The 17,745-nt window shown below is 31.5% G+C and overlaps 1 protein-coding gene across 1 annotated transcript in view; it reads right to left on the bottom strand.

The window, feature by feature from the left end:
* The window catches only part of LOC107484166 (protein ESMERALDA 1), a 6,340-nt gene extending 5,576 nt beyond the window's left edge, over positions 1-764 (bottom strand). Inside the window, exon 1 of the mRNA XM_016104783.3 lies at positions 262-764. Within this exon, the coding sequence (XP_015960269.1) occupies positions 262-648 (387 nt within the window). The 5' untranslated portion in view covers positions 649-764. The remainder of the gene's footprint in view (positions 1-261) is intronic.
* Positions 765-17,745: the final 16,981 nt, after the last annotated feature.

The following is a 17,745-nucleotide window of genomic DNA, read 5'->3' on the forward strand; positions in this document are numbered from 1 at the left end:
AAGCATATCGTTCAACATCCAAAATATCAAAAAACAAAGCATTATAATAATGCATCACTATCTCAGTTTCCATCTTCCTACTCTCCAAATTCTCTAATTCCATAAAACACAACACACATATTCCATCTCTCAATACCAAAAGCAAATCACAACTTAACAAACAATAAATCCCATCCAGAAATAAGAAAACTCCAGTACAGATTTGAAATCCATTGAATGCGCAAAACAAATCGAATCCGAGCAAGGGTAACAAACACGAACCGCATCTGCAGAAGAATTATCAGCATCCATCTCAGGGCGTAGCCTGGCGTAGAGCTGAGGGCTACGGTAAACGGAGCCTGGCGCAGGGCGGTGCTTGATGACCGGAACGACGTCGAATGAGGCGGAGCCCATGTAGAGAAGCATCCCTGAGATGTAGATTAACGGCGCGAAAAGGAAAACCCCTTGCCGCCGCAAAAGCAGCGAAAGAAACGACCACGCAAGGCGCTGCGCGGCGGTCCGGCCAACCCCTCCGCCGGCGCCAGGGTGTCCCGGAGAAAACCTTCCTGTTTTGGACCTACCGTGTCGGAGCCTTGGTGATCGCAGTGGTGACGGCGGCGGCGACGGCGATGAGTGGCCACTGCTCGGTAGCCTGTTATACGCGTGCATTTAATTTTTGGGAATTCAAAAACCTCTCTTTCTCTCTACATCACAAAACTCGCACCTCTCTCTCTCTATTTTTCTCCTAATTTCTTTTTTTTTTTTTCCTTTTTCTTTCTTCTCTCTCTACCAAGGGGTAGCAATGAAACGGCGGCGTTTTGGGTGGTCAGAGAAAGAAAGAAAGAAAGACGAAACGGCACGTGGGTTTGGCTGGCAAGCTTGCTAGCTAGGCTGGGAATACAACAACAATGCCTTCGCAATTATGCAGTTTTTGTTTGATGAGAATTGAGAAAACAAAAGTATATTTGTTTTTTGATGTTTGATTGAGAGCGATAGGGCTAGCATGCACCTTCTTGCTTTTTTTTTTATTTATCTTTATTTAATTTTTTTTAAAACAAAAACTCAACACAATAAAGTAGAATATATTATTGTAAAAAATAAAACAATATAAATGTTAAAACAATTTTTTTAATTTAAACCCTTATTATTATCGAGACTTTTTGTGTGATGGTAGTGCAGGTGCGTGAAGGAGGTTAGATTATAATATAGTAATATAGTAATAAACTAATAATAAATTAATAATAATAAGAGTAATAGTAATGTGGGGGTGGTTCAGATCAGAACAATGTCTTTCTTGCTTTCTTTGTTGGTGTTGCTCTCTTGAGTGTGGAATGGGAAATGTGGAAACCACTTTGGGATTTTAATGCGTAGCTTTCATTTCGTGCCCAGAAGATAATACAAAAAGGAAAAAGGGTCATGATTCTAGTTTTTGATCTTCCAACAATTGAAGAAAATGAAAGTTTCATGACTCATGTCCTAAGTTGCTGATGCCACCTCATTAGTTTTCTCCTAAACTTATTGTCTATCTTTTTCTTTTAAATGTATCTAGCGAAACTAAATTTATGTTCTTCTTTTTTTAAAAAATAAAATAAAATAAAGTTTACTGTGTCGTGGATATGTTTATGTAGATATATTATGGTCAACATGTCTTGGAAAATTGTTCGACTGCATAGAATTTCCACAAGTTTTTTTATATATAACCAAAACGTTTTTGGATTAACTTCTTTTAAATTAAAAAAGTAAGAATTTAATTATTTTTAAATTAAAATAGTAAAATTTACGTACAATGAAAATTATAAATTTAATAATTAAATTTTTACTTTGTTCTATTTCATCATCAATTAATTGTTTACTTTAGAAGAAATATTTTCGCAAAAACTTTTTAATAGTAGAATAACCAAAATGTGTGTTTAATCCTATACGAAATGCGAGCTATATAGGGGTGGCAAACGGACTTAAATTCGCTGGGCCAACCCGCGTAATCCGTCGAAAAAGGGGAGCCGGATTAAAAAATTGGGACCGCCAAATAGCAAAAGTCCGCCTAACCCACACTGCTTAAATCGCAGGTTTTGGCGGGTTTTGGCGAGTGGGGCAGGTTTCTCCGCCGGGTTTAGTATTTTTTTTTGTAAGGGGTATTTTTACAATTTTTTTTTTTGCCAAAATCCAACTTTTCCCAACCCAACTTATAAGAGAATGAAAATGAAAATTGAGTGTTTTGGATTATGTTTATTTTGTTTTAGAGACAATATTTATAATTATGTTTTGAATTATATTTATTTTGCTTTGGGAACAATATTTATAATTATGTTTTGGATGAAAATTTGGTTTATAATTATGTTTATTAAATATTTATAATTACAAAGACTTTAATGTTTGTGAATATAAAAATTATAATTTGTTTATACTTTTAGAAATTATAATAGTTAAAAGTAAAAAATAGAAAAGATTTTTTTATGCCTTTATATATATTATTTAATAGTTAAAAGTAAAAAAAAGATATTTGGCCCGCCGGCCCGCCAGCCCACCGTTAGGTGGGGCGGGCTGGGATTCTGGAACCGCCTCATTAGGCAGGGTAGGGCGGGCTTCCCCGCTTGCCACCCCTAAAGCCATATTTAAAAATTATACAAAAATATTCAGATTAATTTAAAAGTTAATATATTTTGCAGATTTAAAAAAAACAAAAATATTTTATAAATACAAAAAAATATATATTTATATATTATTTCACGTAAATAAATTTTTTGAATTAATCTTATAAAACGTGATATTCAGAGAATCTATTAATGTGAAATATGTATTATTTTCTATGGTCATATAAAACGCATAATTTTCACATGTCATTCGAAGAGTGCACAATCACGCTGCAAGATGTAGCGTACAAGTTAGGTCTCTCGTTCGACAATCAGTATGTCAACGGATGCCTCACAGACGTTGAGCGACATATCAAAGGTGGCCGCCCAACATGGGCATGGTTCGAGGATCTATTGAGTATTTTATCTCTCGCGAACTGTATCGACATGTTCACGATAAAGTGCACTTGGGTGCAGGAGACATTTAGTGAGCTCCTACAGGGTGCAGACGATATGAGACGGTTAGGAGGTTTGTCCGGACGCATATCATGATGCTCTTATCGACCAGCTATTCGGTGATAAATATGGTACACGTCTTCACATTCGTAGGCTACCCTACGTGGCCAGGCTAGAGGACATGGGTCGATATAGTTGGGAGTCTGCTGCTCTGTCATGGTTATACCGGTGCATGTGTCGTGTAGCCAATAGGAATGTTGTCAAGTTAGCTGGTCCATTGCAAGTGGGTCCTGTCGACACTAACCAACGACTTGCAATCACAAAAGGCCTCGATACACGATGGATATGTCCAAAAAAGCTGATGAAAATAAGCTGATGAGTCATTCACTTGCTCACCAACTCGCACAGGACTCGTCCTCAACACCGCGACACTACCTGACATCGTGATTTGCACACTAAGTACCCATCACGGCAAATCATTATATGACTCTTTTCAATCTCTGTAAATCTGTGCCACACGCCTTCTGCTTAGCCATTCAAACCCTCATGTAAGTCAGTCTAAACCCGAAATGTGCCTCTATTGTATTCTGTTGTACCTTGGTCGAGATGGCAGCATCAGCTCTAATCATGGGTAGTATGAAGGACGATATCACATGATAATCAAGCATCTTGTGTCTAACACTCTAATATTTTTAAACTAGGTTTAAGTTTTATTTGGATTATATTGGTCGTTAATTTTCAAACCTTGAGAAACTTTTAAAACAATATAAAATCTTTATATAAAAGTTTATATATATAAAAGTAGTGAATAACTAGTTTTTATTAAAATTGTTACTAGTTGAAAAATAAAGTGGATCTAGAGATACTAACATGAAAAACGGGCGTGCTAAACTATAAAGGCACAAACAATGACAAACTTTACTCATGTCAAATAATTATTAAAAAAAACATCATAATCACAATTATAATCACTCAATAAGGATAAAATAAGACACATAGAAAATTTTAATTCTCTTAATTTATCTAAATATGACTAAAATGATCGCCTATTCTTCTTTCTTAAGGTAAACGCTTAATGTTTCGTATCTACATTCTTGATAGCTCGCTCCTAATAGTGCACTTGTCTTTTCACCTCAACTGAGTAGTGTATTGCTTTGTACTGTATCGTTCCTGAAGATGGTACGGAGAGAGGGGTGAGAAACAAAAATTTCTCAATAGTTTATCTATATGGTGTCATCGTATCCATCTCCAGCCACTCCGAGTTTTAAAATAAAACAGTGATGATGCAATGTTGTTCAATTATTATTTCCAAAAGTTTTTATTAGTCGGAGTGGTGTGACTTTTAGATGCTTCTTATTTACTTATGTTATGACATGTGTGACACATACAAAATGTCTATAGCATTAGAACATATAGAATGCAAACTCATAAATCTTGATTTGATGTTCTCATAGGTTGTAAAGTAAGGCAAAATAAATAATAGAAGAATAGTAACATTGGCATAGATAAGTCAAATATAATAGATCTGAATAAAATAAAGATCTTAAACAATATCATAAATCAAACAAAAAGGATAAAAGAAGAACAATCATGATCAAACTTTTTATTGTACTTTTCATTACTTTTTCTTGTAGCTTTTATGGAAGGTATTGAGCTCAAATCAGTATAAAAGGTAGTAGTCCCCTTCCCTTACCGAAGGTTCTTATCCCAAACGTTTTGGCGATCACCTTCTCTTGCCGAAAGATCATATCAATATCTTTTCTTTGATGGTCACCTTCTCTTACTGAAGGATCATTCTCTCAGTTCAATTTACAATCAAGGTTATTTAGACATACACAAAAAGAAAGTTATGTCAATAAAGATATATTATTATATAAAATTAATGGGAGTTCCCTTCCCTTACCGAAGGTTCTTATCCCAAAAGTTTGCTGATCACCTTCCCTTACCGAAGGATCATCTCGATTATCTTGTCTTTGGGGGTCACCTTCCCTTACCGAAGGATCATACCCTCAGTTCTTTAATGCACATAAGTTGGTTATTATAATGCATAATGTGTATGAAATAAACAGATATTATATCATGACATGTAATACTAACATCTATATAAAAATAAAACATTTAAGACATGACATAAAAAATTAGTATAAAATCCCTATCTCCACTGAAATTTCTATATGTATCCCTAATGCAAATAGATGCGATTCGTTAGGGAAGAAAGGCTTGTTCCATGGTTAGATTTTGTATATGTTTTGATGTATGTATGAATCTGTGACTGGATAGAAAGAAAATCTCCATATTCTGTTATTTGCATAATTCAAAACGGATATCTTTTCGAACAATATATGAGTGGACTTTGTGAATACTAGAATATTTTGTATATAAAAGAAAGGGAATATAATGAGAAAGGAAGGACTCAAATAGCTCTTAGGTATGTACAGATTGTGTTAGGAGAATCTAATTCGCATTTAGGTAAAATCTCTAATCTAAATTGTCACTTTACAAGCCCTATAACATTTTCTAAGTTTGGAATTTGAAAATAGCTATTAGAAACAAATTTATATAGAATTGAGTTAACTTTAAAAAATATTTTAAATGAAGTTAATCAAATAACCACAGCTTGAGATATTCTCAAAATACTGTTAGTATATCAAGCTGGCTGATAAGAGCACTATTTTTTAATATGGACTTGTAACAGATTTATCTACCTAATTTAATTTGAATATGATTTTGTATTGAACTTAAAGAATAAAGCTAGTTTTCTTATCTTTTCATGTAACTAAAGATCATTCAAATCCAATAAATATAGAATTAACTATGACTATATCTTAAAAGGTTGTTTATTGTCGGTTAGAGATTTACTACCACTAGTGTTCTCATATATTTAAATCTTAAATTAGAGATGTTATTTTTTCAAATGTATTATTTTCTAATTGTTTATTTTGAATTTAAATATTAAATCATTACTATTTTAATTAATTAGCTAATTATTGAATAATGAACCTGATTCAAAAAGTTGGGATGTTACACTGTGATCACTAGATATCGATATGGCTAGACAAGTATGAGGACTATTGTACCATTTTACCTTTCAAATACCTCTGTGCTGGTGGAGACTGATCCGAATGAGCAATGTGCACCCGTTGCTGAACTCCTTGCATTTTTCATAGTACTTGCGGTTATCAGATTGCAACACTTTGTACTCAACCCCACAGTGGATGTTATAAGTTTTCACGCTTAACACGACCTCCTCTTTATCCTGAAACTGCTGATCAAAAATTTTAGATAGAGCTCTTATATTATGTGTATCTCTGATCCCGAAACCAACAAGTACTCCTGAATCCCCTGTTGTGCCATGGCATCCAAGTCCAAAGATGAAAAGTGCGAGGATGCTCCTCCACTCATAACTAGAGTAGTTCTTGCTATGTCATCATCACTATCATAAGCTATCGTGGCGGGTTTCACATCATCATCATCATCATCATGCAGTGTATCCTCGACATCATCTGGTACTCCACCCTCTTTGAAAACCGAGACCATAACAGGAGTTCCGGATGTCGCAATCGCAAGTTCACCCAACAGTCCAATATCGCCTATTTCTTTGTTAAGACTACAGTTTAGATTAGCTGCAAAGGACGGAGATGCAACTAAAACTGCGTCAGGTGCAATCACCAACATAGATGACGAGGCACCAAGAGGCATTCAACTAGAGTGGCTGGCATTGTTGAGGATTGAGGATTCCAGTGCGAACCTCCAGAACTACAGACCACATTCACAAACTTTGCCAATAGCTCAAGAGTCCTCACCTCAGAAAACTAGCGACGACAATGGAACAAAACTTACAAATCTTCATTGCTACCTATGACGAATGAATCATACTTCATATAATCATACAACACGTAAATTTAGATTCTGTAGAATAACTTCTCCATCCGTTTCACGCCTTGCAGCCCCAGTTTTTAGAGTATAGTATTCTGAAACTCGGTGAAACTCGTCGAAGGTTTAAGAAAAATGCTTAGCGGATCATTATCAGTAAATTTAATTCCCAATCACGTTTTCTTCTTAATCGATCCTCTATAGTGCACCAGAACTAAAAAACTCTCATCACTAACCATTGTGAGTCCCACTATGGTAAAAAATTCACGATCAACTTATATTTATATACATTAGGCATATTCTAAATCGAATTAACACCTTTTGATTTATATATATAGTAGAATTCGAAGCTAATCGAGTCGATTTACCATCAGCAAGTACTGAGTATAAATCAAATTCAATGCTTTCAATTTACTAAAGGGTCTAAATTGATACTTGTTGATTCGATTTAGTAGTATTTGGCCTAATTCGAATTCTTTGAATTCGATTTATGTTTAAACCACAAAATCAAGCAATTCGAATCAAATAGATTTGATTTAGGAATAACAACCCAATTCAAATTTAATGAATTCGATTTACATTAAAATATGAAACGAGACAACCACGTAACCTTTTTGAATTTGGGAAATACGCATAAAATTAGTTTCATTTTGGTTTATGAAGGTGAATTACCCTTTTTTTATGTAGCATAGTTGAAAAAAAAAGGAGTTTTTAATTTCAATTAAATAAATACAAAATTTACAAAAACACATAAAATATAGCATAATTACGTAAATGTACAATGTGACACATCTCGACTACTGAGGAAGTTTCAAAAAATGAATAAATCTCGAGTACTCAGATCCCAATCTGTGTTACAAGAGCTAAATGGATATTGAGTACCCGTGCAAAATTCATAAAGATATATACAAAATTTCAATTGGTGTCTTAATCACCAAGATGTTTGTATAATTGAATTGATGTTATGTGTTGATTTTTATTTTTCTATTTCATCCAATTTAATTCAAATAATTTTATAATTTAAATTCGTAAATATATGTATAAAATTTCAATTGGCGTCTCAGTCATCAAGATGTGTGTATAATTGAATTGATGTTATGTGTTGTTTTTTATTTTTCCATTTTATCCAATTTAAGGCTCAGATAAAGAATCTTGTAAAGGCTCGGATAAAGAATCTTGTAAAGGTTCGAATAAAGGTTTAGGTTGTATTGATTGTATAGGTTGCATCATTTGGATGTTTACTACTTATATTCGTGATTGTATAACTTGTAAAGTGATCATACTTTGCCTATGAAGATAATGAATTCTTCTAACATGATGAATACGTTTATTCCTAATACTTTCCTTAACATTTTTTATTGATTTTATAGTTTTAATATGTTGTATCAACTTTTTGGTTCTAATTATTTTCTTGTTTATCTTCTTTATTTTTACTGTTAATTCTGAAGATTTAGTTGTTAATCTTCTTATTTTTATTGCTATTGCCTCATTCTTATTTTCATTTTTCTTCTAACAAGCTTCAAAGAAGTAAACATTTTTTTGAAACTCTTTCATGTTATAAGAATAGAAATAATAACTAGCAAAATAGAGAAAATTATAAGAAAAGAAAGAATAAGATAGTAAGCTTATAGAGATGAATTTGTACTATTATTTCTTGTAAAGTCAATACAATCTTGAAGATGATTACAAATATTTAGAGAATTTATGAAATAAGAAGATATAGAAGTAGAGAGAGCTTTTGAGCTTTCAAGTTTTTAATGCCTTAGAATGAATGATGCCTTGGAATGAATGATGCCCTTGGTATTTATAGACCCCAACTGATTACTATTTGATTACTATTTGCCGACAGTATTGTTTGCTTTTACTATTTGCCGATATTTACTGTTTTACCGACATTTACTATTTGCTTTTACTGTTTGCCAACATTTACTTTTTTTTACAGAGATCATTTTCTTTGTGATTGGTCTTTTGCATTGATTTCATATACAGTTCTTACTACATTTCAAATGGGTCTTGAGAATCTTGATAGTAATGAGCCGGACTAGACTGGACTTCTTTGTCTTCTCCAAGAGGTACGACTTAGATTGCTTGTAGAGTGTTTTGGATTTCTTCTTTTGATGTTGCTGCTGCTAGAGCTGCCATAATTTGTCGCTTCTGGGCTAAGAATTGGGTCTCTTTTTTATATGCTATTTGTTCATTAGTAGTGCTTGAAGCTATTATTGCTGGACGCTTTTGTGATGCCGTTAACCATTGGTCAATAGCTGCTTTTCTTAGCAAATTTATATCATATTTATCCCACCATTTTATTTTTATCACTCTTACTAAGTATTGTATACTCGGGCATTTTTCATATGCTACTAAATCATACTCCCAAGTCATAATCCAGCTTATTCCCATGGCTGCTATAAACGAAATAAATTTATATTCTTGTAAAAATGATGATTTGTTTTTAAAATATTTATAGGCTAGGCTAGCTTCCTTTAGGAAAAAGGCTTCTAATGGTCCAAAGGTTTGAAACCATGATTGGAATCATTTGGAAAATTGTAATGATATCCTTTTCCTAAACCAAATGAACCAGGAATAGGGACTTGGTGATAGGAATAATATGTGATTCCATGCTTCTTGATAGTAATAATAAGTATAGCTCTGAGGTTCAAATATTAATGAGAAGTTCTTAGACTGATATGGTAGTAATTTCCACTCTTATAAGGATAATATTTTCATAATTTTTATCTTTGAATAAATGGGCTGCTTGGTATTGGAATCCCTATAATGTGTTAGTTCAATGGATCCGGTGTCTACTAATATGAATTCATAACATTTTTGGGTTTTTTTGTGGGTTAATAAGAATATAATGAAAAGTATTTGGAAAAATAGTTTTGTATAGGATTTTTCTATCTTTTTTGAACCATTCTTTTTCGATGATTAATATTCTGATAGGATTGGATTTTTCATAATATGGAAACTGTTCTTTCAAGGATTGAGTGTTATAAAGGTCAGATGGTCGTAGTAATGTGAATTTATTATTAGTAGTAATTAAAGAGGTCTTAGAAGGTGATGATGATGATGATGCTTTTACAACCTTTGAAATAGTCATAGGTCTTAATGATAATGTTTTTGCTGGTACAGGAGTAATTGGTAATTTTCTTTCTTTTATTTGTTCAAAAGATTGACCATAATCTTCATTGGAGGCTGATTTTTGATCCATTCTTTTCCTGCAAAAATTCTCTAGTAAGAAAGTCAGGGAGTGAATTTAGTTCTCCTTTTATATGTTCAATAGTAAAATCAAAACATGATAGAATAGTTTGCCATCTTGCAAATATTTGTTTTGAAACCATATTTTTTACCATTTTTCAAAACACTTGGGGCTGCTTTTGCAATCAGTTCTTAATATAAATGTTTTATTAAATAAATTTTCTTGAAATTTTAAAACACATAATGCTATGGCAAGTATTTCTTTTTTAACTGATGCATAATTCTTTTGAGCTTGGTTCCGAATTCTTGAGTGGTATTTTACTATTTGTTCATTTGAGCTATTAGGAGGTATTTGTTTGAGAATTCCTCCATATCCTAATTCTGATGCATCTGTTTCTACAATTAAGTTAGCCAATAGATCTAGTATACTTATACAGAGTATTTCTTTTATTGCATTTTTTATTTTTATTATTATAAAAGTCATTTCTTTTGTCCATGGAGGTGGATTTTTTCTTAGTCTCTTATAAAGAGGTTCGCATGTGACTCTTATTCCAGGTAAGAATTCTGCTACATAATTTAAACAACCTAAAAATCTTTGTAGCTGTTTTTTGTCAGTTATTTCATTTAAAAATTTATCGACAAATTCAATGACTCTTTTAATAGGTACTATAGTCCCCTGATAAATTTCATATCATAAAAATCTTACTTTAGTTATAAAAAATTTTATTTTCTTTTCTGATAAACCAAATCCTTGTTCTTTTATAATATTCATAAATTTTTCTAGAAGATATATATGCTGATTTATTCCTTTTGAATATATTAATACGTCATCAAGATATACTATAGTAAATTCTATATGCGGGTAAAATATATTATTCATTATTTCATAGAACTCGCTTGGAGCATTTTTTAATCCTTAGAGCGTTACATTCCATTCATAATGTCCAAAGGATATTATAAAAGCTGTTTTATATCTATCTTCCTTTTTTACTGCAATCTGATAATATCATGATTTCAAATCAAATTTTGAAAAGATATTTGCTTTATTTAATCTTTTAATTAAATCTTTTTTATTTGGTACGGGATGCCGAATCCATTTTAGTATCTTGTTAAGAGGTTTATAATTGATGACTAATCTTGGAGCACCTCTTTCTATTTCAGATGCTTTCATCACATAGAAGCCTGTACAGCTCCAGGGTGATTTCGAAGGCTTTATTAGTCCTTTATCCAAAAATTCTTGTATTTCTTTCTTACAATATTCTAGATATTCTTTATTCATATGTATTGGTTTTGCCTTTGTTAGTATATCTTTTTTATTAAACCCATCTTCATATGGTAAAGATATCTCATGTAATTTTCTATGATGAAAAGCTTTGGGGTTTAGGCTACATAATTTTTTCTTAATTTTTCTTTAATTGTTTTATTTTATTTTGTATTTCAGGGGTTTGTAATTGTTCTTCTATTCTTTTATATATAACTTCTTGGTTTAAATAGTTAATTTGTCTTGTTTTTCTTTTTATAATATTGATTTGGATTGGTAGGTGTTGTAAAATTTTCTCTTGATTCGAATAGTTAATTTGTTTTGTTTCCTTTTCTATAACATTAACTTGGATAGATAGATGTTGTAACATATTGAGCTCATGTTGTTTTGGTTTAGTGAGAAATTCAAAATAAACTGGATGATTTGGAATACATAAACAAGTTATTCCGTCGATATCGACATTAAAGGGATATAATAGTATAGTAAAAGGATTTCGTAATATGACTTGATGAGATATATTTCTTGCTAAAAAGAATGTAGTGAAAAAACATACTCAATTTTTACAGATTTTTGCTTTAGATAATTTATAGTCTATAGTCATTCTGTCATTTTCTGCTTCTAGAACTTTTTCTGTAGTTTTTTCATAATATTTTTTAGGTATTAACCCTTCTTGTATACAATTAACATCAACTCCTGAATCTACCATAGCTATGAAATCAAAATTTTCTTCTCTTATAATTAAGGTTATTACGGTGAACCACTTTTGGTTTACTAATAAAGTTAGTATATTTATGTAATTTTCTGGACCTATGTTAATATAATTCTCTGGAACTATTATGTTACTAGTCCCTTCTATTTTACTAATACTATTTTGCGAAGTTTGTTCTTGGATTTTTATTATATTTTCTCCTTCTATTTTTAGTAATCTATAGTCCATATTAATATTTTATTGTTTTAATTCTGAAATTTCTCTTTTTAATTTTTTTATCTCCTCTTTAAGAGAATTAAGAGAGACTTCTTCTTGTCGGTTCTTAAATTGATTATAAATTTCTTTTATTTCTATTGGTCTTATTTCCTACTTACTTTCTTATTCTTTTTTAACTAACTCAGCTAATTGATTTATGAACTCATCTTTTAATGGGGTATCCTCTAACTAGTCAATTATTCTGATTAGTGTATAAGTTTGTTCTCTAGTCAACATTTATAGTTTTTTCATAATTTCTACAGTTACATAATCATATTCCTAAACAATTATTCTGCTCATCTTTTTCATTATTTTTTTCTGAGCTTTCTTCTTCTGACATAAGCTCTAATTGTTGTATAAAATAATTTTCAGTGTCAGAAGAGCCCTTATAGATTGATTCTTTTTCTAATTCTGAGTTGATTAATATGGCTATTAGGGCATGTTTAATTTCTTTATTTTCTATTTTATTTATCTTTTATTTTGTTGTACACTTATTAGCATGATGTCCTTATTTTTTACGTTTCCAACACGTTACTTATTTTTTCTTATTAGAAGATTTAGGTTTTCCTTTAGGGATTTTATAGAATTTTTTATAATGTTTCTGTTCATAATAAAGGAGTTTATCTATATTATATTTAAGTTTTCTATAAAATTTTTTCTTTTTAATTTTATGTTAACCACTGGGCATTTTTTCTGAAGTTATTCCATATTGATAACAAAACGTTCTAAGTTCTTTTTTTTTCATGTTAATTTCTTGTTTTATTTTTTGTTGTATCTTGATACCTGTGCATACTTCTATGCCTATTTGTACTATTATATTATGCAATTGTCCAAAGGTTAATGAGTTATAGGGAATCTGGGTCCCAAACTGTGTTTGTTGTTTTTGTAATTCTTTTTCAGAGAATAATTTTGGTAAAGCTGCTACGAATCTTTCTTTTCAGAAAGGTGCATGTGCATCATTTCTTATCATAACTTTTGACATAAAGACATCTTTATACCATCTATAATCAGACATGGTTGGACATCTTAAATTTATTAATTGGGTTCCTATCTTATCTTTAAAAGTACTTGGATCTCCTACAAAATTTTTAAAAATGGTATATATCAATTTGGATGTAGTATCTGGTGACTGATCTTCTTGTTTAATGCTATTAATAATTCATTATTTTTCTTGGATGCTGAGAAAATTATCCCACCAACCTTTTAATTGTCCTGTAAATTCTTGGGTTAACATAATTGCTGCTTCTTTATTAGAAGCTTTTCTCATTTTATAAGCAGTTGCAGCCATAGTCATATTACACATTTGATTTAAAATGGCTTGTTCATTTAATCCATCTATATTCCATTCTACTAAGTCTGATCCTGAGAAACTATTTGTGCTAATTGCGTTCTTTCTTCTAAGCCTACATCTACTGGTGATGGTCTAGAGTAATAATTTCTTGTTTTAGGATAATCTCTTTTATGAGATATTTTATTTATTTCTAATTCTTCTTTCTTTTTGGTATTAATTGTCATTTTTCCCAAACTAATACTTCTAAGTTTTTCTTTTAATTCATCAACTTATGCTTCCACTTTAGATTTTAAATTAATATTATCTAAGCTTTGTAATTTATATATAGGTTTTTCACTACAAAAAATAGGGTTAAAATGGCGGTTATTTTTGAAAATTACGGCGGTTAGAACCGCCATTATTACCAAAAATGTTGCCTCCAAAAAACGCCGTTATTCTGGTTATTGCGGTGGTTTTCAGAAAACCGCCGTAATAACCATTGGATAATACGGCGGTTTTTTTAGGGTTAAAATGGCGATTTGTAACCGCCATTATTTCCACATAAAATGGCGGTTTTTGAATTGTTTAAAATGGTGGCTGTAACTGCCGTTTTTACCAGGATGTTATGGCATCATTTCTGTTTAAAATGACAGTTTTTAACTGCCATTTTTACCATTCTAACCGTCATTTTTACTAGGTTTTAATGGCATCTTTTGTGTTTAAAATGGCATTTTCAAACTGCCATTTTTACTAGGTTATGATGGCATCATTTTCGTATAAAATTGCAGTTTTTAATCGCTATTTTTACCAGTGTATAATGGCATCGTTTTCATTTAAAATGGGAGTTTCTAACCGCCGTTTGTACCTAATTATGATGACAATTTTATGCTTTTTAAAATAAGATTGAAACCACCAATTTAAAGTGATATTTTCGAAACTCACTTAAAAATCTCATAATAACCAAAAGGCATACCCTTAAATCAAACATCATAAGATGATTTTTAATTCACACATGATCCAAAAGTCATAATCCAAGTCATAATTGAAATGTCATAATCCAAAAATAAAGTATCAAAGTAACATTTTTCAATAATACGTCTTAACATATAATCCTTAATATACGTCTTAACATATCAAGCAAGGTCATACTTCCTTGTTGCTTGCTCCAGAAGACCTACTTCCTAATCTTTTTGGTGATGGAATCTCACTCTCCTGGTCCAATTCCTACAATAAAAATATAATTATTATGAGCACAAGAAATGCAAGAAAAAAGCATATATTAATAATAAGTGGATAATTATGAATTTGAATTCATCTAAAAAAATTCATATATAAGAGCAAATCAAATATGAGAAAGATTTTAAACACCCATCATACACACTAAATTAAAAAAAAATCAAAATATGAGAAAGATTTCAAACACTTTAATTAAGTCCTTAATAATAACCGAGGATTACATAGTAGTTTCGTAATGAAGCATTTAAATTTCCTTCATTCAATACAGACACACATACATGCTAATTAATTCTAATCTCTGAAGAAAATTCATATGCTTCATCACTGTGAGATATTTTCATGCCCCACAAGCATTAATATTGCTGAGAATTTTTTGTTACTGAGCACAAGCTAGTGCAAAAATCATGGTTTTAAATTGAAGTTACATTTATCATTGTTGTAATACTTTTTGTATCAACATTATTTCGAAGCATTACAACTGCAACCATAATTTAAAACCATGACATATCTACTTAGTTTCATCTTCATCAGAGCTAATGCTAATGCATTCCTTCTCATCTTCAAAACTTTCAAGAGAAGGATGAGGAGAGTGACCCTTACCAAAGGATCTAATGCAAGAAAATCCTAAACTAGTTGACACTAGGGAATACATTATGACATTATCTACTAAGAGAACTTGCCCCAGGAGGAATTTGATGTTGCCGACTTGTCTCGGGAGAAATTTGTAGCTGCCGATGTCTCTCAGGAGGAATTTGCAGCTGCTGTAGACTTGACTTGTGATGCATTTGAAGCTGCCGACTTGTCTCGGGATGAATTTGCAAATGCAATTGACTTGTCTTATGAAGAATTTGCAGCAGCTGCTACTTTAAGTAGATTCTTGTACCTTTTTTGCTTTGGCATATCTGCATAATAGATCAAGAAATTTGGCAAGTTACATATCTGCAAGTTAAATTTGAAGACCTGGTAACTAGTATATATCAGCAGGCACTACTATAATTTAATTTTGTTAATAGGCGCTACTATATTAACTAACTAACTAAAAAGAGAGCAACAACAACAACAACAACAACAACAACAACAACAATAATTATTATTATTGTTATTATTATTACTATTATTATTATTATTATTTTATTATTTTAGTAATAACAATAATTATCTTATTTTTAATTTACGTTTTGGGCTCAGTTATATAAATCAGTTATATAAATCAAGAGAGGATTGCCAAAGTTAGCAAAAGCAAATGCAGATCACTATATATCAGAGTAATACATGAAAATTCAGGAGATGAATAAGAACTTAATAAAAAGCAAGTCAAATATAGTAGTAACATGCGGTAAGAGTTAGACCAGTCAAGTACACATTTTCACAATGACACACACTTCTCACCCACATTACTATTACATCAATCAACCCTAGAAATGAAATTTGAAGCACCCATGAAAAACAAAACTGATAAGCACATACCAAAAAGTAAGAAAAATAAAAACTTTGCACCAAATCACCCCTCGAATGACTCAAGAAAAAGTAGCAAACATGAAATCAAAGACAAAAGGAGATTGAGATTGAAGAACACATGCCTGAACACGAGGAATTGAGAGAGAGAGAAAGATGGAGAATGTAAAAGATGAAGAGATGAGAGAATGGAATGAGAGTATATAAAGATGGTATGGGTTATCATATATTAGCTATAGCCTTCAAATTAGATCCATATGTTAAAATGTCTCAGCACAATTTTGGAAGTTTATTCAATAAAGCATATATAGCATGGTTAATAAAGGAGGAGGAGATTTTGATATAGGCAGATAGAAAATTCTTAGGTGGTTTGAGAATTAATCATGATACATGTGACGACATTATTTGTTGAATTCACATACATTTTTTATTTTCCTCTGTAATTGATTTATGGCCGAAACAAAACCAACAGTCCCATAACCTAACAACAGCCATTCCACTAAAATTGTTCAAAAATAAATATAAACAAAAGGAAGCCCAAAACAGCCAGCCTAAAAGAAGCAGAAGGAATGAAATGAAACAAGGACTACAACATGTTAATCAAATCTAAGTGCAAGGACATGTTAATCAAATAATGAGATGCACTACATGTTTGATGTTGATGACCTGAGGCTGAAATGAAACAAGGACTACATCGTACACTAATGTGTCTAAGTGCAAGGGTTAGAGGTGTTCTTGCACTTGCTAAAATAAGTTTGGCTCCTCTACCATGAATACGCAATACAAAAGGCACAAACCTTAATAAGTAAGATCTTAGTGAAACAGGACATGATCAGTCCCAATTATTAAGTTCCAATTTCCAACATGACTACCGCTGTACCGCATGTATAAAATATAAGTACTAGCCTTCAATAGAGCAACTCAGATTGCTAGCAAGAATGGATGACTCGAACTCATTTACAAGACTAACATATAAGTGCGGACCCTTAAGTGTATATTTTAATTTCTAGAATTTATCCAAAAGATATAAATGAATAAAAAAATAAATGTTCAGTTAATGCAAAAAACATTGATCAGAGCAAGGGCAGCGAGCTAAACAACTACAGAGATTAGTACAAGCACACACCACACCAATATATTTTTGTAACATTATTATGAAGATGATTATGTAACCCTGCCTAGCAAATTACCATAATTAGAACATTGCAAATTAGTCATATAATTGAATTTTGTACAGAAGATACCAACTTAATAACATTGCAAATTACTCATATAATTAGAACATCCAAGATGTGAATCAGAGATCCAATATTTTGTTTAAAATAGAAAGAAGCAAATTCAGGATGACTGGAATCATGTTGATGCATTATTAGAAGTTTAAAAACAAACTTAAATCAAAACTACCTGCTGTTAGTGTATTAAACAGTTTAGGCATTTGGTAATCACTACTGTTGTAAGCTGAATGAGGAAGCCATATGTCAAGGAA

The sequence above is a fragment of the Arachis duranensis genome, chromosome 4 (genome assembly GCF_000817695.3).
Source record: "Arachis duranensis cultivar V14167 chromosome 4, aradu.V14167.gnm2.J7QH, whole genome shotgun sequence".
Taxonomy (NCBI): Eukaryota; Viridiplantae; Streptophyta; class Magnoliopsida; order Fabales; family Fabaceae; genus Arachis; species Arachis duranensis.